Below are 27,895 nucleotides of genomic sequence, written 5' to 3'. Positions count from 1 at the left end.
TCTGAATCCCATCCCCGGTGCTGTGCTTATTTACCCTTCTAGTGGAAGTTCATCAGAAAGAGGGAGTCTCTGAATCTTGTATCCTGTACAGCAGCAAGCAGCACATACTGTAATATGTTACTTCTTGTTTATTTGCACCATTTTTATGTTATAACACTAGCATTAATTTGACATCTTATCTATAAAAATATATATATATATTCTCCAATACTTTTTCTTTACTATAATCATATAATTCATAATTCACCGCAGTAGTGGAAGTGTGCTCCTAGTAGTTATTTCATGGGGTATGTTACCGGTGAACTTGGCTCAGCCTGTGAGCCAAGGTGTTCACTAGGACTTCGGTGTTTTTGACTGGCAGGATGTTGCGTAAGGACAGTCTGCTCTATAGGTTATAGATGCAAAATATCTGTCTTATTAAAAGGTGACATCTCTAAAATTGTGAAAAATGCATTTAAGATAGAGTGTATAGTCATGCAGATAAAAGAAACTTTAGGAACATGTAGGAGAGATTAGAATTAAGGTTGCCATGTTTAACTTCAAATTTAGCATTTCCTGGTTTATGAATATTTAATCCAACTCCTCTAATATTCCTTTGTCACTTTTCTTTCTGATCTCTCTTCTTCACTATTGACATATTTCTATATTAAAAGGGAAGATTTCTAAGGCAAAATAAAGGTTGACAGTAGGAACACAAGCACTGTAACAGATCAAAGTATTTCAGGTAACTATAACAGATTTGCATCAGTATAGTTGTTTGAGGTTAGCAAGAAAACAGCTAGAGGCAGTGTATCATCCTGTTTGGACTTAGTTTATAGTAAAAACAGGATAGACTATTGTTATATCATTATGCAATAGACATAAACCAATTAAGAAGTCTTGTGAACAAAGAGCATCTTTGTTTTAAAAAAGATTAGAAATCCAGAAATAAAGAAGATTGTAGCTTTCACTTGTTTCTGGTTGTTATGTGGTTATCACAACATGCTGAGCAGAAAAGTTTTAGTTTTGTGGACCTAACCTGTCAAAATTAATCAAACAGTAAGTAGGTAAAGGTGGAGGGGGTCGGTATTTGAAATTTGGGATTTATTTTTCTGTTGGATGCTTTCTGATGTGAAATAGACAATTATGTCTAGTTTATTTCTGCTTGGCATGGCCACTGAGCTGATCAGAGAAGCACAGAAATGCCAGTCTGCGGAGTATATATAAAACTTAAGAAAAAGGAGAGAAAAAAGCTAGGAAGTATCATCATGGTGCACTCTACTTCATGTTCCTAATGGTCATCTTTCTGCCTTCAGTGGTTTAGTGCCTGTTATTAAAGGTGTACTGCTGCTGCTGCTGTCACAACTCGGATGAGCCAGCGGTCCGTGAGGTTGTGCTGGGTGCTGGAGGTCTCTCTGGGGCAAACCTTTAAAGCCAGGTGCTCTGCTCTGAAGTGTTTTGGGACACCTTCAGGTGCCTCTAGATTTACTGTTTTAGAGCATGTTAGAATTATCTTTTCAGAAAGCCACTCTCGTAAAATTGCCTGGAATTTGTTAACATTTAAATAAAAGAAGCACTCATAAGTGTTTAAGGTACGTAGGATAGCACGGATAGCCAAGGGCCCTGGAGGAAGACAGTGTAAATATTTTTTTATTTTTAACGCACAAGAGTTAGGATGGGCTCCTTACAGCTGACAACAGTGACTGTTCCTGTTGAGTGTAAGTAAAGCATATGGAAAAAGTCAGATAGGAATTACTGGTGTCATCACTTCAGCATTGACTCTCAGCAGCAGAATAGTACCAGATTTTGCAGTACTTCCCTTCCTAAAATATATTTTGAACAGTTTATTGCTTTTAGTCTGATTGGAAAAAAAACACTGCTGCTGCCTTAGCATTACATTTTTGGCTCACATATGGCATATCCATGTACGCTTGCAGTTCATCACATTTCTGTAGTTCAGGATTGTAATTTTACATCTATAAAAGGGAGCAACTCTTCTATGTTGTTACCCTGAATCCTTTCAAACGAAGGAGACCTCTGGCTTCCTTTCTTCGGAAGGCACCAGGAATGTAACGTGGCAGAAGGGTCTGGTCTTCTCTCACTGAGCTTTGCTGGAGTGCTGGCAATGGAGGGAGCGTGTACGGGCACTGCGCCTGCCGAGCTGCAAGATGCAATGGGAGCTTCGTGCGGCCTCAGCCCTCCCGGGTGGTTGACCAGAAGGGAACACAGACACTTCTCTGTTGTTCACAGTAGGAACACGCTTGAATTTATTTAACTGTACAGATCGTTTTAGAGTCAAAGTCCCATTTCCAAAATAGTTTTGGTCCCACAGTCCCAGCACAAGTCATATTACAGTCAGGTGCTTCTGAGCTTTTACTTCCAGCCCTGACTTTGAAATCTGTGAAGTTAGTTAACAAACAGCAGTTCCCTTCAGTGGATTTTGGACATTTGTAATGTGAAGACCGTTGTGTGAGTGCCTAGGGTTGGTGCAGTACAGCAAGTAACTAAGTACCTGCAGTACCCCCACACACCGGGTCATTTCGGGCACTGCACTAACTTTCAGAGAATTGGGTTTGTGTGGCAGAGTACAGTCTTGAAGACACCTGAGATTCCTCAGGAAATATTTAGTAAAAATTGAAATGAGATTTTAAAACAGACATAGGCTTCTCCTGCAAAGATCAAAATCAAGTAATTAGTTATTCTTCTGAAGGAAAATAAATAAAAAGCCTCCTTAACAGCAACAGGTCATTTTTTGTGATGAGCCAAACGTGAATCTTGGCTTCAGACCATGGCTGGTTTCATGTGTGACATTGATTCATACAGCAACCATACCTGTCTCAAAAGCTGCCTGGCATTATGCCCTGTTGAAGAGCTATGTACTCATGGAGTTTTTTATGTTTGAGTTCTGTGTCATCTGAGTGGTGAGGAAAATGTCAGCGGTACCGTGTCACTTTAGTCACTAACAGTTGGGTTTTTAGATCCGACAAAAGGAGGTGATATTCGCAGAACAATGCAGCTTGAGAACAGTCTTCAGTTTAGAGGGGAACAGGAAATCCCCCCTCTGCACTCACAGAGGGCGAGCAGCTTACTGTTCCTTCACAGAATACTTCAGTGTTGGTATTTAGGCTGCACCTCATCCCCGCACGAGGAACCCAGGTTTAATGACACTGTCTGCTCTGGGAAAATTGAGATTGCTGGCACTGGCCACCGCAGTACGGGACAGACAGCCTTTGTGCAGGTGGGAGGGCTGGCAGCCTGCAAGGCAGGGCTGTCGGGGTTGTGTGCTCCTCCCAGCGCCCGGGAAAGGGGCTACTCAATGCCAGGAGCCGGGCATCGTGCGCTTGGCAGCCGAGGGAGGCCTGGCAGGGGTGGCAGAGGCAGCAGGGGAGGAAGACGCCAGGCCTGTTACTGGGATGGAGCACGGCTCGGTATTTTTAAATGGGTGTGAGTGGGCAGCTTCAACTGCGGAAGCCTTTCCCCGTGGGCTTCCTGTCAAAAAATCAGTTCTGTGGATGTAATTTGGGATCTTCTCTTCTCGTTCTCTTCTCTTTTTAAGGTGGAAATTCTGAAAGTGTGCATTGAATCAAGGTTTATTTACTTTTAATTGTGAAAGTTCTTGTTCTTCCTTTTTTTTTTTTTTTCCCCTACAAAAGGATGGAGAAAGAAGGAAAGAAAAGTATGTAAATCCATTCTCCTTTCAAATATTTCCTTCCTTTACCCTCTGTCATTCTTCTTGTTTCCTCTTGTTTGGTTGTTTTGGTTATTTGGTGGTGGTTTTTTTTTCTGTTTTGTGCATGTGTGGTTTAGTGTTAAAAGGAGTGAACTTACGGAAAGGAAGCTCTACAAGTGAAGTCTCAAAGTTTTTGCAGTTTAACTGAGTGAATGTTTAAGCAAAGCCAAGCACTCATTTTTAACACTTATGTTGTGCAGTCCTGTTTTTAAGCTAATTCTGGGCTTTTCATCTTTGTGTGATTTAGGGCAGCAGAACCTTCTTTCTACATAAATGGTGAACCTTTAAAAATGAGTTTAACTTGGGTTGGGTTTTGTTGGTTTTTGCCCTTTTTTTTCATTACGTATTAATCATCTTTTTTGCTAAATGCAATCTTATCCTGTTCTTGTGCTTCCATGAATATACTTTGCTGAGAAAAATATTTTAGGTACTTAAGTTAGTATTTTGAGGGGAAAGATGCTGCTTGTAGTGGATGCTTTTAAACTAGCAAGAAGTACACAGTGTGGTAGGCTTATTATCCAAAATGCATACATCTAAACAAGTATAATATTGAGTGCTGAAAAGGGTATTTATCTTCACGTAAACGAATCTGCAACATCTACAGGATAGAATTTGTGCAAAATAAAAGCAAAACTTCTTCAGTTTTAGTCATGACAGACTCTTTCCAGAACATGTGGAATCCAGCAGTCTATGTTTTGCCCTAGGTGAAAGTTGTTGCTTTGTTTCTTTTGGCCAAAGAGGTTTAAATGAGGTAGCTTTGATGTTAAAGGGGACGTTCTTGCTATACAGCTAGCAAAAAGCCATATGTCACCAATCCTCTTAGCCCTGGGCATCAGACAGGTTCCAGGGAGACAGCAGGGGTACAGCACAGTGTCAGTCTTAGACGTAGCAGCACTGGATGTAATCTGGAGCGGTTCTCTGGCCTCTGAAGGCTGTGCCCGGGGGCTGTTTGGCCCCCAGCTGCCCTAGGTAGTGCGGAGACATCTTTCCTTCCAGAGCATGGTCAGACACCCCCCATGTTAGCAGCCTGCTCCTGCGGTGTTTCAAAGCCCTCCCAACTCTGTCAACCAAAGGATTCCTGTGCGTGGGGGTGTATGTTCCTGCTTCACGCTACATCCATGTGGTTACTTGATACAGATCCCACTGAAATGGATAAGGAAGAACTGACAGTCTCCTTTGTCAGCAGTGCTGACCGACCAACTCTTCGCTCTTCATCTTTTTCACTATTCCGCCTCAAGAGGAGGCGATTGAAAATCATTTCCATTCATGTAAATTGTAGATTCGAATGCTCGATGCTCTGCAGAATATCTGTGCATTGCTGCTAGCAGTTATTTGGAGTAAAACTTTGTGGACAGAACTTCTATCAAGCAAAATCAGAGGAAATGTCTGATTTGGTCCACTTCTTATTTTCAGCCTCCTGTAACATTTTTATTTAAGTTGTCCTCAGTAAGTGTAGTATTTTAGTGGCCATATGTTTGGCAAGCCACATAAATAATTTACAACCATTGTTTGTATTCATTTTTGTAGTTCTAAAGTTATTTTAAAGAAATAGCCGAAAGCACTGATTCCAGAATTAATGCATTTTCACATAAATACTTCTGTTCAGATCTCCAGAAAAGTGCATTTAATTCATTAGTTTCATGCTGAACTGTTAACATTTTAGGTTGTTTTATTAGGAGAGAACAAAGAACTCCTGGCTTGTTGAAAATTTGTTACAAAAAAATAAGGATGAAAAGGTTCCAGAAGAACTGATGTTAAGCATTGCGGACTGGATGAAGTTGTGCAGATTGGAAAGATTTACAAGACATCTGGTAATTAGCTTCCAGCTCCTATGGAGTTTTGCCCTGTGAAAGCTACTGCTGCTGCTTGAACTGGAGGGGGAGCAGGAAGGAGGTGAAATGTGACCCTGAGAAGCTAGGTCTTTGTGTTCACAAATTATCAGTGGGCTACTGAAGCCTCTGGGTACAGTTTCCGAAAACTGCCTCCTACAAAAAATAAAATTAAAAATGACCGGCATCTTTCCATTTGGGGGATTGTCTCCTGCTGCTATTTGCTTAGTGTGAGGGGGAAGGGGAACAGGCCATGGAGGTGCTGTTCATGACTTTCCCCATTTGAGCCTACACGTGCCCCCGCAGGGACTGTGTGGCGGCTGGGGGCTGCAGGAGCATCCCCCTGCCCGGCCCAAGTGCCATGGTGCTCCCGTGGTGCTCGGGGCTGGCCCTGGGCCTGTGTGCCCTGTTGGGGTCCCCATCAGGGAAGGCACAGCAGAGCTCAGGGGCACAGGCAACCCAGGACCAGGCTGCAGGACTCAAGCTTTTCATTTGTATCATCATTATTGCTATTGCTACTCCTGCTCTTACTTTCCAGCACTGTTTTTTAAAATCCACTAAGGAACATTCAAACAAGAAAGAAAATTTTCTTTTTGGATTCATCTTGTACATTGCCTCTTGGGAGCACCTTTCCACACTGAGTCTATAGGATAAGGTGTGTTTGTGTGGTTTCTGAAATTCAGGTGTATTGAATCCTGAAGCAGTGAAAGGGCACTGCTGTGACCTGGTGCTTTGGTTACTTGTCAGAGACTCGGGAGACTTTTGCTTCTGTGCCCACTTCTGTCCCTTTACTACACAATCACTTTCAGCAAGTTATTGCCCTGTCATGTTTATTATTCTGTCTGTAAAACAGAATATTGATCTTGACTTAGAGACCTATAATAAAACTAGTTAATATCAGAATGATGTGGGTTTTGTTTTTATTTTTGGGGGGAAGGGGGGTGGGGGGCGTGTTGAGGAATATTTTATCATCTATATATCAGGAATCAATCCCAGCAGGCTAACTGCTAGTAAAAAAATAAAATAAAATTGTATTTTCAGCTCTGAATATGTTAAGTACAATGTGCAGGCAGTCTGTCTGAAGTTAATTCTCCTAGTATTGATGTACTTTAAACTTGAAAATAAAACATTTGCATAAAAATTAAAAAGAGCCTTATTGAGATGAATTGTCAGAAAGAATGTTATTTTTCTTAGATTGCAAATGTAAGCAAATGTGTGGTAATGATGTTCACCAAATTATGTAAGTGACTGGAAATATTAAGGAAGTAGGGCTATATATCAATATATAATTTTAGGACATGCTGGAAGAGATTAAATATAAGTTGTATATAACCTGATGAATTTTGCAACGATAGCAGTCAAATGTATTCTTTCTACTGGTAAATCATGCTTGCAGTCACAAATGAACAAACATACACAGTCTGAGCCTTTGTTTTTGAGATTGCAGCCACTCTGCAGCCCATGCTGTAGCTGGATCTAATTCCTGAACGCAGCGCAACTGGTGCCGTAACCGCATCTATTGAAAAGAAAGGTTTAGCACGTCCACAAAGAGGTCGGTGCCATCCGTGTGCTTTTGCTTTGCCCAAGTCTTCAGTTGCTGTATCCTAGCACAGGCGGTAAGCTGCTGTGTTTTTAACAGCTGCCGTGGTTGACCTGAATCTTGGCAGTGGGGGAAAGTTATGTTTCTCTTTGATTGTAGTTATAAACAGACAGTTGTCTAGAAAGGTGAAGTTGCAGTACATCTTAGTCCATGTGAACCAGTAGTTCAAGCTCTATGGCAAAGATCTGAGCAGGTCTCTTATTTCCCAGCTCATCCTTAGTGGCTGTCAGCTTCTTGGAGGAGGCCTATAAACATTCATTGGGAAGATCTACTCATCAAATTAAGATCGTTAGAGGGAATTACAGTTGGGATGAATCTGTTTTTTCAATAAACAGATTTTACTGAGACTTGTCTCACTTAGATGTTTATTGACTTTTTTCTGGAATGATTCTTATTTTCATATTTTTCTCTGCAGTACCCTTTTTGTACAGTAAAATAAGCTTTCATATCAGAAATTGATTTCGGTGTATGTATGGTGCTTTCTCAGTCTCATTGAATTGCTATGCTTTTGGAGTTAAAACTGTTATTCACATTTTTTTTTTTCAATGCTTTTAATGCACACTGCATTTATATCTTACTCTATACAAAATGTTGGTTCAGTTTTCCTCTATTTCTGCTGTATACAAAACAGGTTCCTTTCTTCAACTGCTTTTAGTTTGAAGCTCCAAACTGATGTACTCATCTAAGAAATTGTACAGTGGTGCTGGGTTTGTATTTTAGCACCCACATCATTCCTGCCTCATGGCTCCAGGACGGTTACAGCTCCCGGGGTTCGGCCGCTCTGTACACTACATGCTGAACAGACAAGGAGCAGAATGGACAAGAGATTGAGGGAGGATCCTGTGCCTCTGCTTGTATAGACAGGAGACTCTGGGTCTGGAAGTGCGCTCTCACAGTATGAATCCCACTGTCTTTTAAGCCCGCTTTTATGCCCACTGCTGCCCTAACAGATCAGATACATAAAAATTGTTGACAGCGATGAACTTGTGCACAGCACTGTATGAAAAACTTGTCCTCATTTTGCTTTAAGCAGAGGTTAAAGCCCACAGTCACAGCTCTGAAAAAGTTGTGGAAAAGCATAAACCATACATAATCAACCATCAATGTTGCAAATTTTGTTAAACGGGATTAAAGACAGGCCTGAACGTTACACTCTTGGCTTGAGCAGGGTTCTTGTGTTTTGGTAACCAGATTCACACCCCTTCAAAACAGTAAAGTTTTCCAGTGCAGTTGAAGCAGCTAGTGACAGAAGCCATTTTGCAATCACAGCCGTGTCCCGAAAAGAGACAGACTTGAGGACTCATCCTTATTGGCATGACCTAAAACTTGCGTTGCCTACAGTGGTATGCTGAGTAAGTGGAAGTGATAGCGGTTCTGTTTCTTCGCACATCTGAAGGTCTTTCAGAGACCACATCCCTACGGCATGGGCTGTAAAAGCAGACTAACTGCTGAGGAAAAGCCTGCCTAATACACCCGTGCTGTATGTCTTCAGTGGAGAAACAGAGCATTTGCTTTTCAAGTACTGTCAATCTGCCCACATTAAGCACTGAATTTACTTCAAAATTTATTGCTGCTTTGACAGCTTTCAAGCGCTCTATTTTTGTGTCTTTTTGAGAGGAAGAACGTTTTTAAAAAATGTGTTGCAGTGACAAAGGGCACTTCGAAGAGCAGAGCATCCGTATCCCCTACTTTAGGCTCTTGCTTAGTGTCTTGCCTTGAAGGCTGAGGGGATTTCTTTTAGTAGAGAGCATCAATGCAACAAAACTGAGAATTTAAAGGCAAAGAAGCTGCTCTCTAGACTTCAGTGTAACAGAATTTGACTTGACACAGCATTTCTGTGTCTGTTTTTGATGGTAATGAACTTCAGGAAACAGTGAGGTAGTCTGGAAGCTCAGAGACTCAGTGAAGTGGCTAAAATGTTGTCATTTAGCAACTGACAGCCCCTGCTCCTCGCAGCAGCTACAGCCCTTTCTGACTCCAGCTGCAGTCTCCTGCCTCTTTCATTTTAAAAGTCTGAGCTGCAAACAAAACCACAATTCTTACAGTTGTTTAAACTAGGAGTGCTCTGTCTTCTTGGTAGCCAGGTCTGCATGCTGGTTTTGGAGAACCTCCTAGAATCAGTCACACTGGTGTCTCTGAAAAGAAGGAAATGTGAAGTGGGTTTGGGAGCTGATCGTGTGAGCGTGGGCTCTGTGAGATGCCCAACATCATTTGAGAGCATGGTGGAATGGCTTTGTTGTCCAGATCCAACTAAATGGCACTTGTAAAGTAAGCAGCAGAGTTATTCTTATGATTAAACCAATATGTAAACATATTACAGGTACGTTTGCCAGGCTTCGGTGTTTCTGTTACCACCTTTCACGTTTTTTTTTTCCCACTGTGGAGCTTTCAGCAATGATGCGGGAGAACTGTGGATGCAACAATTCCTGACAGTATAGAGAAGGTCAAGCTGTGAGTGAAATTCACATCACTTTGCTGATCGGCTGAAGTAGTTGACTTGTGTGTGGATTCAACAGAGGTGGAAGACTTTTCTTCAGAATTTCTACATGGTTACCTGCTTTAATCTGCTGTTGAGAGTTGCATTGTACAAGTGTGAACTTTTCCCAGAAAAAGTCTTCCAAAAGCAGTTAATTAAGCTGTTTTTACCACTATAAAGTCTGAGTTAAAGAGGCATAGATACAGTTGGGGAATGTCTTTGTGTATGAAGTGAGAAGGGTCAATTTTATTTTTGAGAAATAGAGCCTTTTACTAGTTACAGAGGCTTCTGTCAGACTTCTGTGATTTCAAGTTAGCTATCCTACACAGGGAGCTATGGCACTACTTTTTCCTGTTTTGTTAGTCTGTACGGCCTTTGATGTGGAAATGAATGGAGGCAAGAGGGAGGAGGTATTTAAAAGGAATAATAGAATTACATTAGGAAGAAAGTATATTCTGGATGGTTAGAAAGGCTGAACTGTGAGCTGACTTAGAAGATGACAATACAGGCTTCTTTTGAGGGAAAATATTCAGTGCTTGCTATTTAAGAGCATGGATATAGGGCAGCATTCAGGAAGTTAGAGTGAAACAACTAAAAGCATAAGACTACTATGCATATGTTAAAAGGTAATTAGATCTCTAAGTGGATGCTCCTTACACGGAGTATTAATGCGTTTCAGTGTAGGCAGGCTATCTTGACTGGCTGTTTTTCTCCTCCGTGTGTGGGCAAGCTGTAACTTCATTGCTGAATTTGAAAGCTGATTTCTGAAGAGGGAAAAGGGCAGCAATATTCCTGTGAAGTAGTAAAGAAGCCCAATCCTTCACATGCCAGGAGGAGGAGGCAATGCCACACTGACACCAGAGCATTGGGTGCTCGTTTGGATGGGTGGCTGCAGCAAGTGTGACTTCCCAGCAATTCTCTCTCACTTGGTCCTTCCTGAAGTCGCTTTGCAATGTTAGAAAAAAAGTTCTTCCATGGCATTGACACCAATCCTAGAGTTTGCCTTTAGACTTGAATTGTTAGACCGTGACAATTCTCTAATGAACTAATGTGCTTTCTTTGTTCAAAGACACTGTTTATAGGTAGAATTCTTTTGAACTTTTGGCCAAAGATACATTTCTTAAGAAAGAAAATAGATCCACAGAGATTATGTGGAAAAAAAAATAAATACATTGGTCAGTATTTGAAATTGCTTAACTGTGAGGTATTTGGCTCAGACAGCTGGGGACTTCATTTTTAACAGCTTTAATTGACTTGCAGCCTCAGTCTGTTGAAAATTTCCCAGTTATTGTTCATAGGCATGAACCTCTGTAAGCTGACTACATTTTTAAAGCCAGTTGTATTTTTAGATCAATTAGGTCCTGTAGTGGAATTGATTGTTTTAACTGTTCTTTCTTCCTAGGTCTAAGGTGTGTGTGTAAGGATGTTGAGAATAATACATTTTCATTTTTGACAAAGTTTTATTGAAAGTACTGTTAGGAAATCCTAAACTTGATTCCTCAGTGTCACTTAACCTCCTGACTTGGAAATTTTGCAGTGAATGATGGGAGTTGAGTGATGTGTGATATATGTGGGTGCCACAGAGTTATTGAATGAGATACTAATAGTATGGTCTCAGTCCAGCATGTAAGGGAATATTCTAGGATTTGGGAGATTTACCCTGCAGTCATACTCTGCAGACTTTCTGGATGAAATAAGGCAAACGATCCTGTGTCTGGTGCCTCAATTTTGTGTGTTTGTGGGTAGACACCTTAAACTATGGCTGTACGAGTCCTCAGGTACTGTATGATTCTTTCAGTATGGATTGCTAGCATCAGGTTGGATGGAGGCTATAATACATTACAAAAAAAATACAAGTGTATACCAGATGAGTTTTGTTTGTGTTAGGGAGTTAAGAAGGATCCTGTCTCACGGAAGATGAGCAAAATTTGCCATGTTTCCTAAATACTGATTCATCAGTAAGAAATTCTGAGTGGAAGGAAAATTTGAACTGTATACTTGGTAGACTAATTTCTTTGGCAAAGTGATTTGACCTTAGTACAAACTGAGCTTTATACCAATAGGAAGAAAATAGCACACATTTTACCACTAGTGCTGCTAGTGTTTCAGTTGTGATGACAGGGAGCTCGTCTTTTATTTTATTCTAAACTATGAATTTATTATGAACACATGTTGAAATAGCAGATAATGTTTCCCTTTACTGACTGGCCTGCTCTATGTTTTAGTAGGGAGTATGGGTAGTATTTGTGGTGTATGCGTGTGAAAAGGAGTTCCATGCAGATTTCAAGATGTTTAAAATAAACCTAACATTCAGCACAGACTTCTTCATGCCATTGAGCCCTGTTATGTCTCTCTTTTTTAAAAAAAACTAGTCTTATTTAGAAAACTTTCTATATATTGCCTGCATAGTAGGTATTTATTTACACCTCCTCTGCCAAGAGCATGGACAGAATCAATCCAATAAATTTTGTTACCTGGTTTAAACCCAGTAATTCTGTTTTAGTTTATCAAACTTCATTCTGGGGATAGTTATTTTTCAAAACAAAAGGTGTGGGAATTTGACCTCTGTAAGTGGCTGTGTTTGTTCTGGAAAATGGAGGGAACCTGAGTAGGCTTCTAACAGCAGCAAGAAAGGTCCTAGGAACTATCAGGAATACAAATAGGAAAGTAAAGTTGAGCTATTGTAGCAATTAACTAGTTTAATGAGGTTTTTGGCGTTGGAAAAACTATCTACTTTCCGAAATGCATTACTTGAGGTATAACATCTGTGATGGAATTATCCAACGATTTGTTATCCATCTTTCTTTAGTAACAGCAGTGTATATTCTTCTACAATGGCAAGTTTAGCACTGGAGGTTTTAATAGTCTAAAACACAACAGTCTGGCATCTTTCTCTTTAGGGTGATTAATAGCTGATCTGTACTCTGTTTTAGATTCCCCTAACAGTATGATTTGATGTGAACCAAGTAGGAGCACATGATTACATTTTAACCCGGCCATGCAATCAGAACTTTATGCTCTTTATGCTGGCAGCAGGAGGACAAATGATACCTGAGCAGGCATAAAGCCTGGTGCTGCAAAGCGAATCCATTGACCTTTTTGGAACGTGTGGTTTGGCAAAGTTGGTTGACGTTGGATCAGTTCTTTCCTCTGAGTAGCCACACTGCTTTTGATCTGGTAGTAGGAGCTCTAAAGTTGGATTTACTGTTGCATCGAACCATGGCCTCAGGCACAAGTTCTGTGCTGCTTCACAACCAGCGGAATTAGCAGGGGATCCCTAAGTTAAAAATAGGCTTTTCTAGCAGTAATTTCTAGACTTCAGTCTTAAGGGCATGATAGACTTTAAGGACGTGACAGAAGCAAAGGTTTGTACAGTGAACTAGACTCCATGTATCTTCAGTTACGTGGAGCCTCTATGGATTGTTAGAAGCAGTAAATAACCTTTTTCAGCAAACAGGTGTAACAGTTCAGTGGCAGATAAAATAATAAAGGTTATAGCTATATAAAGAACACAATAGACTGGAACTTCTTCTGTGTAAGAAATTGCACGTAACCTGGGAGCCTTAATAATAGTGAGTACCTTATCAAAAAGCAATATAAATGGGAATTTCATATATTGCTGTAGACAACCCACATGTGTCCTACCCTAGCAAAATACTGTAATCCAAAAATTAGGGTTATATTTGAGGCTCTTGCTAATGAAAACAGTACACTTTCTGTGCATACAGGATGTACTGCTCAGATGCTGGAAGAACAGGTGCTAAGGCACTGGCACTGATCTTACGAATGCTTGAGAATAAGTACTCCAGAAAGCCTTGTAAACTAGGCATTGAAAAACAAAGAAAATGGAAATTGTTGTCCGTGCTTGTTAGTTTTTTAAGATACTTAAAAACAGTACTAGAAGCCACAAAAGTATGCCTTTTAATTAACGTTCATTTAATTTGTTGTGCACTGTAAACAACACAAAGGAGAACCTCCAAAACTGGGAAAAGAGGATTAAGAAAAATGCTAATGGACAAATATTCTTCAAAATGTTGAAAATATCAAAGCAGGCAAATAATCTGAGCAACAACAAAATGACATCTTTCCATTCCCATGTTTAACATTAAAATGTAGCTACTGGTATGTGATTTGTGCTCTCTCCAGGCTTCACAGAGTAATGCTATGAACTGCGCTTGCACTAGACAGAGATCCTCTGATTCCTTATGAGATTTTTTATTTTATTTTATTTTATTTTTCTCTGAATTACCAGCAGCATGGCAGGGTGTATCTAGATAAAAACCTAGTGCAGTACAAGGTAGTGTATGAATACAGTGCTAGACAACCCTTTCTCACTGCATGGAGGTTGAGGAAGGTTTTCAAATGTACCGAGCCTGGAGGTTTGAGTTAGGAGCTGAGTTCCACATACGGTCAGGGAAAAGCAGATGTCACCGGAGGGAGATGGTGAACCTGTACATTAGGGCGTATCTGGATGCTCTTTGTAAATTTCAGTTCCTGAAGCTGCATTGTAGATTTTGCAAATCTCAGTATGTAGATTTATGAAGTGGATTTTTCAAGTACATAGTTGCAGAGCATATTTAAGTGCAACAATTGTTCTTTAGTATCTTCACTTGAATTAAGGAAAAAACAAAAAAGTTATCTTACTCCTTTTGTAAGTAAGCACTGCCTGTACTTACATTGCTGTATAATTTATAGTTAAACCATTGCAACAGACTCACTGTGGCTGAGCAGTCTGTGAAGAGCTTAAGAATTTTTACTTTTGCTGAGTCTTATCTTAAGATAAGAGTTTGAGGAGGCTGCAGCAGGGGCTCCTTTTCCTTACATAGCTCTCACTCCATGCACCCAACTTTGTTTAATTTGTTAGTGGCTGTCTACCTGGGGAGCCTGAGGAATCTGTAATGGTGGAACCTTTGAAAGGCAGACGCAGAAATACTCAGTCATTCAGAATTTAGTCATCCTCGGGTCAGTCACTCCTCTGCCAGAGCTTTGTGATACATCAGGATTTGCACATGCTGGGGGTCTCCCACTTCAGTCTGTGCTGTGGCTGCCAGGCACCCCTGATGGTCATAGACCAGGTTCTTTTGTTCTGTGGTACCAACCATGTTTCTCGTAATTTTGCTATCCGGAAGCTCCCTACAGAAACAGTTTTTATCCCTTCAGTTATGTCCTATTACAGACCCAAATTGTTTCTCATAATAAAGCATAATACGGACTCAACATCAAATCTAGCTAAATTACATTTTCCTTCACCCTCTTTCCTTGTAATTATCACAGCCTCAGTGCTATGAAGTTACATTCTGTCACCAAATTTGGAGCACTGTGTTTTAGAAGAGTGCTGTTGACAGTCAAAGCGCAGTTAGTGAGTACAGAAAGCAGCATGCTACTAGCATCATGCAGATTGGAAATTTCTTGTCCTACTTTCTCATCCTGCAGCTGGTTCCATATGGGCAGCCGTAATGCATTTTGATTTAGTGAATTGTAACAAATGCTGAATTCTGATTTCCGTAACCACCCTGTCAGGAGTCTAACAGACTCCTTACTGGTATAAATGCTGCTGCATCTGTCTGGATGCTCATAGCACTGTGCTGGAAAAGCCATTCTTCATCTTCGTGAAACCTGAGAGTCAGGGTTCAGTAGTGTTAGGTTTAAAGGACCTGGTGTGACCCCATAGGCCCCTAGAGTTTAACCTCACATCTTCTCAAATTCGCCTTCTGAAGTCACACTCGTAAATTAAATCTGTTCAGCTGACTAGCTTGGATGGAGTGCTGTTATAAATCCTTTGTCTTATCTTGATCAGGTATAGATCCCTCAGTGAAGCACACAATGAATATTTGCTTAGGAAGCAGATGTAGCTGGTTAACTTTATTCTGTCAATTTGTCTACTTTAAAAAAAAATCAATGCAGCTTCTATGTATTAAGTAGAAAGTCCTTAATTTTGTAAAGAATATTTTGTCATTTAATTTGCTGTGTTATTTTGTCTGATATTTTTTAGCCTGTATTTAAAGAAAGAAATTAATTGACTGCTTCTTTTGTTGAGAATATACTGATGGTCCCTTTATGGAATTTGTGATCTTCTGTAGCTAATTTCGGAGGACAGCAGGCTGGTAGCAGTCAACTGAATGTGTGCTGTGTAGCCAAAACATTTAAGTCATCATCAGATCTGTTGCTCCATTAGGATTTCATATTTTAAAGGGCAGACTGGAAGAAGATGCTTTGTCAATATTGATTCATCTGGGGGAGTCACAAGGAACTGGGTCTTCCAGTGATGAAAAAAACAGGAAAGGAAAATGTCGTATTCCCCATCACAGTGCTCTGCCCTGTGTGGCAGACAGTGAGAGAGACTTCTAGGCTGTCACTCACCTCGAGTGTAAAGATTTAAGGTGAGATACTTGAAGCCTATGCTTGCAATAGGAGAGCGAGTGTCTGAAATAGCAGGAGAACTTCCAGGAATAAAGAGCTCAAATACAGTTGCTAGAAGCACTTCTTGTACCAGCCTCTTCAGTGCCCCCAGAAGGAAGAGAGTACTTTTTCTGGACGTGAAGCATCAGTGAAATAGGAAACTGTCAACAGCGTGATGCTTCCTCATTCCCAGCTTTCAGCCCAGGGCTTTACCTGCCCTCCACAGGAAGGGATGAGCTGGGCTTGCACCAAGGAGTGGCAGTTCTCTCCGTGTGGCTTTCAGCAGTGCCCAGGCAATGCTCTGCAGTGGCAGAGAGTCAAGGCGCTGGTCCCAGCAGGGCTGCAGTGCTGGGGGTGTGAGCGGGGCATTGCTGGAGCCCGGGCTGCCCATCTGCTCTGCTCAGCGCTTGTCCATGTCGGAGTAACCCCACGCTCCTGTCGTCAGGGAAGTCGCTGCAGAGGCTGAGGCAGCTCTGAATGGCTCTGCTCTGTTTTGCTGAGCCTTAGAGAGATTCTGAGAGAAACAAGTGCTGTTGTGTTTGCTTCCTAAAGAGATTACCTTGGTATGTATACAAAACACAAAGTAGTCTGTGGCTGTCTGAATGTGGTCCGGAGTGGAAATACACAAGTAGTAGAAGCCAAGTGTGGTGTCTTGCCTCTGCTCTTTAATCTCTTGTCTCCACATGCCAGTAATATTGTAATTGCTGGGATTTGGGGGTTCTTAATGAAGCAGGTTTATCTTTAATACTACTGGAAATAAGACACCACTTCAGCAGTTAAATAGAAATTTCACAAACCTCAATCAGGTGTAATGAAATTGTTCAATTTAACAATTTTCTCCTTTATCTGAGTGCGTTTATTGTTACCGCTTTGTATTATTACTTTTGACATTGCAGCAATCTTTTCTCAGTAGCAAGTTGAACACAGCGTTTTCTTCCTCTTACAAGGAGAAGAATCCCCCTTCTCACATTATAGCCTGATCCTTTTATATATTACTAGTCACAGCACAGAAGGGGACAGCAGATAGTAACAGGCAGAGAGTTATTGCACTTAGCTTCTGGCTATTAACTGATAGATGCCCTTGTTCTGACTGGGTGAGTGATTACCAGATAGTTTGGCACCGGCCCGGATGCTATAGCTGCACTTAATTGTGACTGATTCATTGGGCTGAAATATGTCACTAATTTAACTCAGCTATTTCATTAATCTGATTGAACTGCATCCAGCCGTTAGAGGTGTATGAAAGAAAGGTATCTGACACACGAGGCAAGAACAGTAACCTCTGTATTAAACTATAAAACAGTCATTAGGACATCTAATGCCGAAACTGAATTGCTCCATAGAAACTTGGTTTCCAAGCATACTACTAATTAGCTATAAGCTTGATGAATGTCAAGAATTAATTAAAACATTTCAGTAGCCTATGTGGGTTTTAAATATTGTTATTATTGCCCCAATATTTTCAGTTCGTACACTAATTGTTTTTTAGAGAGCATACATGGAATTACCTTCTGGAGTGACTGAGGGTACAAATGGTTCATTATGTCATTGAAGGTGCACCTCCTTGCCTCTGATTTTCCCTTCTTTCCTAAATTGTATCTACAGTTTTTCTTCCACTTTTGTGCATGAATTGCACATAGAAAGGTAAGATCTGTGGTTTTGGACCCAAGCTTTATTTTGAAAGCACTTTTAGTCTTTCTTTCTTAGCTGTACTCTGGAGGCCAGCACATTGTTGTTACCTACTTTCATTTTGGCAACAGGAAAATAGCTATGGTTCCATCAAATGATTTTTTGTTTTTAATTAAATAGGATGTCAGCCAAAATCCATGATTATTTTTACCCTGATAATAAAAGGCCTGCAACAGTTTAGACATTTAGTACATGAAGCAGACACAAGAAAAAAAATACATTATGGGAAATTATGAATTGAAAGGCAATTCCTAATCAAAATCAGCTTTTGGTCATTTCTTGAATATGATCTTAATGAAAAAGTAGCCAAATTTTTGATGGGGGAATAGTAGATGCGTAGTGCAGACTGCTCATATTCCTTTTCTCTGATGAATGTCTCCACATGTTTGGCTACGTAGTAAGGATGAGTGTCCAACACGCCATGTTGTAGACTGCAGCCAGCCAAATGCGCAAGACGACATGACACGGGAAGAGCCTTAACACTAGGAAGGCTCCTCTGCGTGTTGAGCAGCGCCAGAAACACAGACTTGCTGCCTGCAGCTTAGTACCCTGCTCCATGCGCAATCACATGTGACAGTCCTCAGCGCCTGTTCCATGGACCACAGAGGGAGAGAGGGAGTCCAAGACAAGGACACTTCACCATGTGTCTGCAATGTGTAGGTAGTGCCTGGGAGGCTGCGAGGCACGGAGGATTGAAAGGATCTTCTACGCTGCCGGGTTATTGACTTGTCTGTTTGGGTGTGATGGACCCACAGTGCCTCCGTGAGCTCAGCCGTGTTATTGTCTGCAGCAGTCAGCTTGGTTCTCAGCAGTTTGGATTCAAGGCTTTTTTTTGTGGGAGCTTAGTTTAGTGTTTACACTGAGAGTTGCTTACAGAAATTAGATTCTGCTTTGATTTTTTTTGGCTACTGTGTTATAATAGCATGAAGTACAGTCTCTCAGAAGTCAAGAAACTACTTGTTCATTATCCCTCCTTTCAAAGGTTTAATTAATTATAGAACAACCCTTTCACTAGTGAGAAATGTGTTCAGTATGGTACTTAAAATAAACTGTTTTTGGCTAGTTGTCTAAATGCTGATAGCCCGGAGGCATAATACACATATCTTCTGAACGAAACTTTTGCATTGACAGCGTTGTAAGAAGCTCAATTCCAGCTTACTTAAACCTGCCTCTCCCATCCCCAGTTGGAAAAGAGTGTTGCATTTCACTCTGTAGCATGTGAAAAAAGTGGGAATAAAAGTGTATCAATATATTTGTAGGTTACGTTTTGTATGAAAATGTGATCAATTTAATACCTGGAGAAGATGAGTGTGGTTGAGATACACAACTCCTTTCATGCAGGGATATCATGTCATTGGAAAAATACAATGTAAAAGCTCAGAGCATACTACATGCTTGAGGAAACAGATGTGGGGGAGTGTTTTGGACTGACAGTCCAGCTGCTCATGGGTTCTCCATTCTATGTCCAGAGGCATGAGAGCCCAGGGGCAGCGGAGTGCCCAGCTACTGTGTCTGTTTAAAACAATGAGCCCCCTGAAATCAGTTGGAAATCAAGCAGATGTTGAAGATATGCCAGTGGCTAGTATTAAACAAAACAAAATGAATATAGAAGGAAATCCATAAAATACCTGTCTCAGAGGTAGATCTGACACTCTTTTATCTTCTCTCTCTCCTTTCCTCTTCTTTTACGCAGTGCCGGCCCTAAAGGAGATAACATTTATGAATGGAGATCAACTATACTTGGACCTCCGGGTTCTGTATATGAAGGGGGCGTTTTTTTCCTGGATATCACATTTTCATCTGACTATCCATTCAAGCCACCAAAGGTAAGGGTAAGGTTTTCATTGTGTTTGGTTTTTTAACATATGAGAAGAATTTAACTTGTAGTAGGTGAGTACTCAGCACCTTCTGAAAATCAAAAATTTTATGGTCACTTGAAAACTACAGAGTTCAAAATCTTGGCTTGCAATTTCAGCAAATCACGTCTAATTTATTTCCTGATTTCCACAATGCATACTGATTTCCAAGCCTTACCCAGTAATAAATGACATAATAATTCTGATCAAGAATAAAGATACAAGAGACTACTTTTAATAGAAGACAGCACGAGACCTTCTTATGCTTCCTTCATCTCGTTCCAGCTACTAAAGTATATGTAAAAGAAACATTTTTCTATTATAAACCAGATTCTATATTATATATTTGTGCATTAGTGTTAGCAAAATAACAGAAAGATAAAAAGAAATAACATTAGACAGACAGCTAAAGTATTATATTGTGACATGGAGTTGAGTAAATTATTGTGATGACTTCCATTATTGTAGAATGTCAAAATATTTACTACTTGTTAGATCAGCAGCCTTGTTCGATAGTATTTTTCAGCAAAATTTCTTTTTATAAAATGAAACCAATATTAACTTTAATTAAAGTTTAATTTCCTCGCTTAGAATTGGTACAGTCATTTAAGAAATCATAATTTCCTAACAGGTGTCAAAGAAGTTAGAGGTTGTTCCCTTTTCCCCTCCCTTAATGCCAAATTACAAATCTTGACCAGGGCACCCAAAAGGACGCTGCTGACATTCACAAACCGTAAATACATTCTGTCACGCAGCATTTCTACAGCTTGTGGTTCTTGTGACTGTAACATTTGTTATTGTAAATCCAGTATCTTTTCCATTCCCAAAAGGATTACAGTATAAAGAATAATACATCCTCTTATGTATTTCACACTTGCCTGAAACTTAAAAAATTTAGTGTTCTTTAATAATGTTATAATGAAGTGATGCAGAGATTTAGACAAATTCCTCATAATTTTTTTTAAGAGTTCAGTCATTTTTGAACATTCAGTAGTTTCAGAAACCATCATGGATTTTTTCCCCCTTTCAGACATGTGAAAAAGAAAATTTTCCTCATCTTGTGCTGTATATAATTAAGGCACTTAAATGTTTCAAACTTTTTATTTGTGCAGAATAATACATATTTTACCGATATTAGTATGAAATAATGCACAAATGAGGATGGTGTCAGTTAGAGAGGTAGTTTTGTTTTAGATGTGTATTATATCCTGCCTAATGAAAAGGTACGGCGAAGATTTCATTGCTAATTTGGACATGAATATTATAGCATTCCAATTTTAAATATTCCTTTTTGTGGTCTATATTTGGGCTTTTGAAAGAAAGTAAAAGATCAGCTAATACGGCACATGCAGTCAAGTTCTAACTACTTCTTCACCTTCAATAACCTCAGTAAAGTTTTGTCTGTGATCAGACAGTTCTTGACATGCGATGTGTGCATGAGCCTAGCATCCAGTACTACAAAGTAGGTCCTAATTTTTGTGGGTACCTGACAAAGGGCTTGTGTGAGAGCAGTCTGTGCACTGAAGATCTTGGTAGGCTTCTTAAAAGTGGCCATGACTACAATAAATGTGCAATTTTCTGTTCCAGAATGTTGCCTTAGAAAATGAGCGGAGAGGAGCTGCCTCCCCAGAAGCTCCGCAGCTCAGGGAGTGCCACTCAGGGACTAGGGGCAGCATTCCTAGGCAACACTGAATGACTTTTTCTGTCTCTTTTGCTGCAATTCTAGGTTACTTTCCGTACCAGAATTTATCACTGCAACATCAACAGTCAAGGAGTCATCTGTCTGGATATCCTGAAGGACAACTGGAGCCCTGCTTTGACTATTTCAAAGGTCCTGCTGTCTATTTGTTCTCTTTTGACAGACTGCAACCCGGGTAAGGAGCTGATAGTTCTGGGCATCCACTCTTAGTCGTTTGAATTATTTGCCATGGAATATATTTTGTATATTTGATTATATTTAGATTGAATCAAAGTTATTATTTTTAAAATCACGGCTGAAACACTCCTGCTTGGATACAGTCCCACATTTAATGGTGCTTCTCAGTCCTGTGATCCAACAGCATTAAGCCCATTTATTTCAAATGTGTGGTGGAGAAAATGAAGTCAGTGTCTTTGAAGGTCTATATCCTAAAGGCTGTAGCAAATGAGTGGTAGATCCAGGAGTACAGCAAAGTCCTCTGAATTACAAACCCATAAATCATTCAGGTTGGAAGGGGGCCGCAGGAAGTCCCTTTGTCTTAGGACAGCAATTGAAATGTTTCATCTTGCCAATGTGCAGGTGACAAGGTTTAGGGAGATACTACGTTTTTCAGAGAGAGTTCCTTATTCCTGCTGGGAGGGGAAGAACTCCACTGGCATCTGTAAAATTCTCAGGAACATCTGTATGACCAGTGCCACTGTGCTATGAATGCTAATTGCCTTCGGTCAGCACAGGAACTGAGAGGTAGTGCCAAGATGACAGGTCATTCGCCGGAGGCTGGTAACGAGCAGGGAGAATTAGATTAGCCTCTTTGATACAGAAGTCTGATGACTCTTGACACAGTACAACTGGTGGGTGTATCCTGGAGTTAGGTGCATGGAGCTTTTCAGCTGCAGAGAGTAGGCTCTGCTTACAAGGATCTTGATTTCTTTGAAGTTAAGGAGCTGTATTTTTCTGTGGCCCACCAGGAAATTGTCGCACTTGTCTGTTGTTTCACCACCACCAGCTGGCAGCAAGTCTGTCTGTCCAGGAGATGTTTACCCTCCTTTAGCAGATTAGATCTTTTAAAAAATGGAAGACTTTTTGGGAAGGTTTTTATTTTCAAAACATCAGTTGTTTACAAATATTGAAAAATCGCGCCTGACGAAATGGTATCTGAATTGCTGGTTATCTTACAAAACTTCACACCAAGCCTTTTGTCAGGTTTTGGCTGAAAAGAATAGCTGTGACATTTGAACACAGGTGTCTGCCTGTCACGTGACACACTAATACACAGATAATCAAAACTGATTAAAGCATTTTTCTGTTCACTGTGCTTTGCGTGCTTTCTCTTGGAAACGTCTTGTATGCTAAGAGCCCCACTACATGTCACAGCATTTTCAGGCCTAACAAAGACTATATTTTGGAATAGATTCTGTATTTTAAATCATGGTGGGGTTGGTTGGTTGGTTTTGTTTTGATTTGTTTCGCTTTTTGGTTATTGGGATTTTTTTTTTTTATTGTGAAACGGTTTCTAATGCATTTTCTCCTGCCCTTTACAGCTGATCCTCTGGTTGGAAGCATAGCCACTCAGTATCTGACCAACAGAGCAGAACATGACAGGATAGCCAGACAGTGGACCAAGAGATATGCAACATAAACAACAAACTACTTGTGCAGTGTGAAGGTGCAGAAGGCAACTTTACAGTGTGCAACAAATCTTTATAGCCTTTACAATACGGACTTCTGTGTATATGTTATACTGATTCTACTCTGCTTTTATCCTTTTGAAGACTGGGATACTGCCCCCCAAAAAGGTAAATGCTATCAAGAGTAGAAATTTGTAGCTGTAGATTAGTTATGTTTAAAATGCCTACTTGCAAGTCTTGCTTCTTTGGGATATCAAAATGTATTTTGTGATGTACTAAGGATACTGTTCCTGAAGTCAACCAAATATTATAGTGCATTTTAGCCTAATTCATTATCTGTATGAAGTTATTAAAGGTAGCTGTAGATTACTAGGAATTATGTCATTTGTATTAAACCCAGATCTATTTCCAATATGTGGTACATGCTGTTGTGAAAACTGTTTTAACTTTTACCTTTGTCAGTTTGTAATGAAAGGATTTCCTTTTACCCTTTGTAGCTCAGAGAGCACCCAGTGTATCATCTCAAACACAATAAACATGTTCCCCAAGGAGTAGTTTCTTTGTTTTCCTATTTTAAATTAATATTTGAAGAAATTTAATTATAGTAACAAGGCAGGGCCAATGTATCACAGATCCCTGTGGATAATCTTTAAATTAATATACATAAGCAAAGGCTTGCTATTAAATGTTTAATGCACCTGTGGATTGTTTAAGTTTTCCCTGTTTGTTTTTGTTTTGTTTTGTTTTTACAGAACAAGTGTCATTTCTACAATTTCCTTAAATTTAATACTGCTCAGCTGTTTCTCAAGTTGGAATGAGAGCATTGCATATGCTTCCTCCAAAAGCTAATGTAGCTGGTTGCTTCAGGGCCAGACCTGTTCCTGTAACAGACCGAGTCTTGCTACAAACTCTTTTTGCAGGACCAGGGCCAAGTTACACACAGTCTGGTGCTTTTGTGTCAAAGTAAAGCAAGTCGGACTTGCTCTGGAGAACTACAGTTGTCCATTGAAAATGGTCTTCCAAAGCACGATTAAACACTATCTTGTCTATCCAGAAAAGAAAGGAGTAGAATAAATTTGATTAGATAGTTATAACAGAAAAACAGTTGTGGGGGATATTAACTTTTCTTAGTGAAAATGAAATATGTAAAACTTTTAGACTACTTTTCCCCCTCCCCTCTTCACTTTCTGGCTTGCAAATTTTGTAACATCTGTAAGTAACAAAGATACAGCTTTATAGTACATACAGTAGAGTCACTAATAGTTTTATAATTTAAGCTTTTGTAGGTTACCAGTCACACTATTGATTATACAAAAAGAGATTTGATCCCTTTAAATGATTTTTAAAATTACAATTAATTTTAAACTTCACTGCCTCCCTTACTACCTGGTGTTTTTGGAGATAATGTAGCACTTCCATCAATAAGATGCTCTGCTCACTTAATATATGAAAAATGAATGTTAAGTTTAAATATTAAAGCAATAGAAAAAATGGTAAAGATTAGATCTAAAGTTAGCCATCACTATATAGATCCCTGGTTTTTGTATCACATAACCTTTGACCATGAATTGCCCACCCTACTTTAAATATTTCTACAGATTCCTGAAGGTGGCTTGAAGAACTGCGTATCCCAAATATCTCAACCTAGAAGCCAGTCTCTCTTGATAGCTACAAGATAGCTTTAGAGTTCAGGTTTTAAAGTGCAAAAGGGAATGAGAAACAGGGGATCTGGCAGGTGAATATGCCTAAGTCAGGTAACAGACTAATGCCAGGAGATGAAGTGCTGGAAATCACTGCTGACGGTGACCAGAGTTTCTCATTTTGTCGTTGAACATGTGAGAAATAGCACAGATTGGCAAAGAAACAAGGGGCTATCACATCCGTGTTGGACATCTACAGACTGCTCACTGCTGTCCACTAGTGCACTGGTGTGTTATGCAGTGCTCGTATACCACTCCAGTGACTTTCCAGTGAGGAGCAAACTGTGTATTTCACATGCTAACTATGTTGCCTACAGAATTTACAGATATTTATATCATAAAATATTATGGTATAAAAATACTGGTTTTATTTTAATTTTAATGTATTTTGTTTTTGTATTGTACTGACAACTTCAAAGACCTAGGTGTACAAGTGGGATGCCTTGTTAGCGTTGCCCCATCTTGCCTTCCTTGCAATTGGATCCTTTACACTGAATTCCCATCCTTTTTTTTTTTGTTGGTTTGTCATGATTCTGTTCTTTTTTAATGTAGGTTTTTTTTGTGTGTAAATTTTATATTTACTGAAGTAAAGGTTGTTTTTGTGTAAACATTTAAACTTAAAAAAAAAAAGAAAAGCTAATTTTGTTTCTCAAGTTCTCTCTGCTAAACCATGCAGTAGAAAGAAATTTGTATTGTTAAATAAATCAATTAGTTGTTAAATGCGAATGTGTGTCTGTTTTCATGGGGAAGAGATAAATCGCTGCCTGAAATATATCCAAAATGCCAGTTGCAAAGAGCATCTGGTGTTTTCAAACCGTTTCCTTTCCTGGCTGTGCCAGGGTAAATGTCGGACACTACCCCGTCACAGTGCTGATCCTGTTTTACAGTTCAATTTTTCAGGTCCATCTTCTATCACCCATCATCAGGCTATGTATTCAGGGGAATGCAAATTTAAATGATATATTTAAATAAACCACACGCCCCCTCTTGCCCTCCGCTTTGGATTGGCCTTTGGATTGGTCTTTGGCTCGCACTTGCTGATCTGCATTTGAGGCCCGTAGCTGGGGAGGGAAAGGAGTCACCCAGGGCCAGAAAGCTTCAAGTAGCCAGCGCAATGGGCTGGGCTGGCCCAGCCTTGCAAGGGGAGCAGGAACCGAGTCAGCTGGGGGCTGTGCTCTGCGCCCCCCTTCCTCTGGGGGAAGGGGAACGTGGCCCCACGATGCTGCCCAGCAGCCCGTGCCCCGTGTGGGATGTTCTGGGGCAGTGGACAGTGTTAGCATGAAGATCAAGCTCTGGATGCTTACGTGAAAGCAAGAAGGCCTGCGTGGGCATCCTGAACCATGCAGCTTCAAAGGACTGCAAGGCTGGCCTGACTGGATGCAACTGGGCCATGAAATGGCATTGCATATTCAGCCCATGCTACAGCCAGGGAAACATGCACTGGAGAGCCCAGCACTGCCTCGCCTACATTATCCCTTTAACCTCTGCACGGTGGCACTGCTTGCATTGGTATCACGCTGTAGCTCCTGGGGCAGACAGCAGCTCCCCTTCCCTCCCTGGCCACTCAGGCTGGAGGTAGCTGCAGAGGAGCCCAAGACCACAGGAGAGATCAGAGTCAAATGTGTGCTAAAGGGAGGAGTAAGACAAGCACAACTGCTTGTACTACAGCTTGACCTTGCTGAAATGTTGATGATAATTAGATACATTCAGCTGTGGCTTAGGTGGAAGAGCAGATAATGAACTTGGCAAGTGACTGCTGAAATGTTCACAGCGCTTACAGGCTTTTGCTTTTCTATTCCTAAAGAGGGAAACCTGCTCTAGCTTGTTTTCCCCGAGTTTTCTGTGTGCATCTCTGCAGAGCAGTACTGTGAGTAGCTCTGTCACTGGGTAAAAGAGAAAGCATCTGCTGTGGCAAGAGTTGGGGAGATCCTTAATAACAAAAGCTGCCAGGATTAGGTAGGATAAGAGGAGTAGTATGAAAAATATACACATCTCATTCCCTCATGGTGACTACATCCAAGCACAGGTTCTGCATCTACAGTGATGGAAGATGTTGTGGGACCACGTGCATGGGTAACACGCGTATGTTGTCTCTTGTTGTTGCCCTTGCTCTTCTCCTGCAGGCAATGTGTTGACAGCCCTTTCTATGTACTGTTTCCCAGCACTGGGAAGCATTTTGTAACTTTACTGTCTAAGATAAACATATCTTTGCATGATCCTAAATTGTTACTCTCCACAACATTCTTTGATAGTGAATGCTAAAGTTCAGTTACAAACTGTGTAAAAAATACTGTTTGTTATGTGATTTTTTCATTTAACCTGCTCATTAACATTTTATGTCACCTAGTTTTGTACTGTGAGAAATAATGAATAATTGCATCTGTTCTCCTCCTTGATCCCATTTATGATTTTATCTATCATCATTATTATCAGCCCCTAGTAACCACTTTTTCCAGACTCAAAAGTCCTCATTTATTTAATCTCTCCCTGTACGAAGGTATTCTGACCATCCTGGTCACCCTTGTCTGAGCAGTTTGTAATTCTGCTCCAGCTAACTTAAAGGACTGAGAGCTGTGCATTGCCTGCAAAAGGTGAACTCAGTTCATCCAGAATCGTGTGTTCTGCTTTGGTCTGATTGCCTAGTAATTCTTACTGCTCTGTTTTCCTTGTTGACCACTGTTTATTGCTTAGTTAATGTTTTCATTAAGCTATGTTCAGAATCTCTCTTTCTGAGCAATAGATAGTTTACCCCTCTATGTAGGTCTAACAAATGTGTCTTTCCCAACATCCACTGCTTGGTATCATCACTGAACTCATCTGTGATCTAATCTCCCCATTCTCAGCATCATGAAATCCTTTACGACACTTCGCAGTCAGCTTTAGTTTAGCCTGCCTTGCATATTGGCTCTCCGCGCGCGGTGCTTATGATAGGGGTAGGAGGTAACAGCAAAAGTAACAGCAAAGTGCACTGGACAGGTCTGTCTGCCAAGAAGTGATGGGTCCCCGAGGACAAATTATCATCTGGCTTCTGAATGGCACAAATGAAAGCAGCTGCCAACTGTTTTCATCAGGCTGGGCTTTGTCTCCCTCTACAGAACAAATGTCAGGTCATTATTTAAAGCGGATCTCAGAGCGGGTACATTTTCCAGAGTGCTGAATGAGCTGTCATCCTAGAGATTAGTTTTCTGGGCTATCATATAGGTAGACAGGGGTGAATCTCAAATCTTGGGGGAGACCATCCTTCTGAATGTAGCAACTGGATGTATCTCTGAAGCGTACAGGTGGGTTAGAAACCTGCAGCCTAACACTC

At 40.4% G+C, this 27,895-nt stretch overlaps 1 protein-coding gene across 2 annotated transcripts in view; it reads left to right on the top strand.

Annotated features, from left to right (window-relative positions):
• The window catches only part of UBE2E3 (ubiquitin conjugating enzyme E2 E3), a 59,081-nt gene extending 35,645 nt beyond the window's left edge, over positions 1 to 23,436 (top strand). For both annotated transcript variants that reach the window (XM_066999066.1, XM_013171626.3), the window contains 3 exons: positions 19,396 to 19,528; positions 21,285 to 21,432; positions 22,799 to 23,436. In XM_066999066.1, the coding sequence (XP_066855167.1) occupies positions 19,396 to 19,528; positions 21,285 to 21,432; positions 22,799 to 22,896 (379 nt within the window). In that variant the 3' untranslated portion in view covers positions 22,897 to 23,436. The remainder of the gene's footprint in view (positions 1 to 19,395; positions 19,529 to 21,284; positions 21,433 to 22,798) is intronic.
• Positions 23,437 to 27,895: the final 4,459 nt, after the last annotated feature.

This window comes from Anser cygnoides, chromosome 6 (assembly GCF_040182565.1).
Source record: "Anser cygnoides isolate HZ-2024a breed goose chromosome 6, Taihu_goose_T2T_genome, whole genome shotgun sequence".
In the NCBI taxonomy this organism is placed as follows: domain Eukaryota; kingdom Metazoa; phylum Chordata; class Aves; order Anseriformes; family Anatidae; genus Anser; species Anser cygnoides.
The sequence above is the reverse complement of the archived record's forward strand: the minus strand, read 5'-3'. Positions and strand labels throughout refer to the sequence as shown.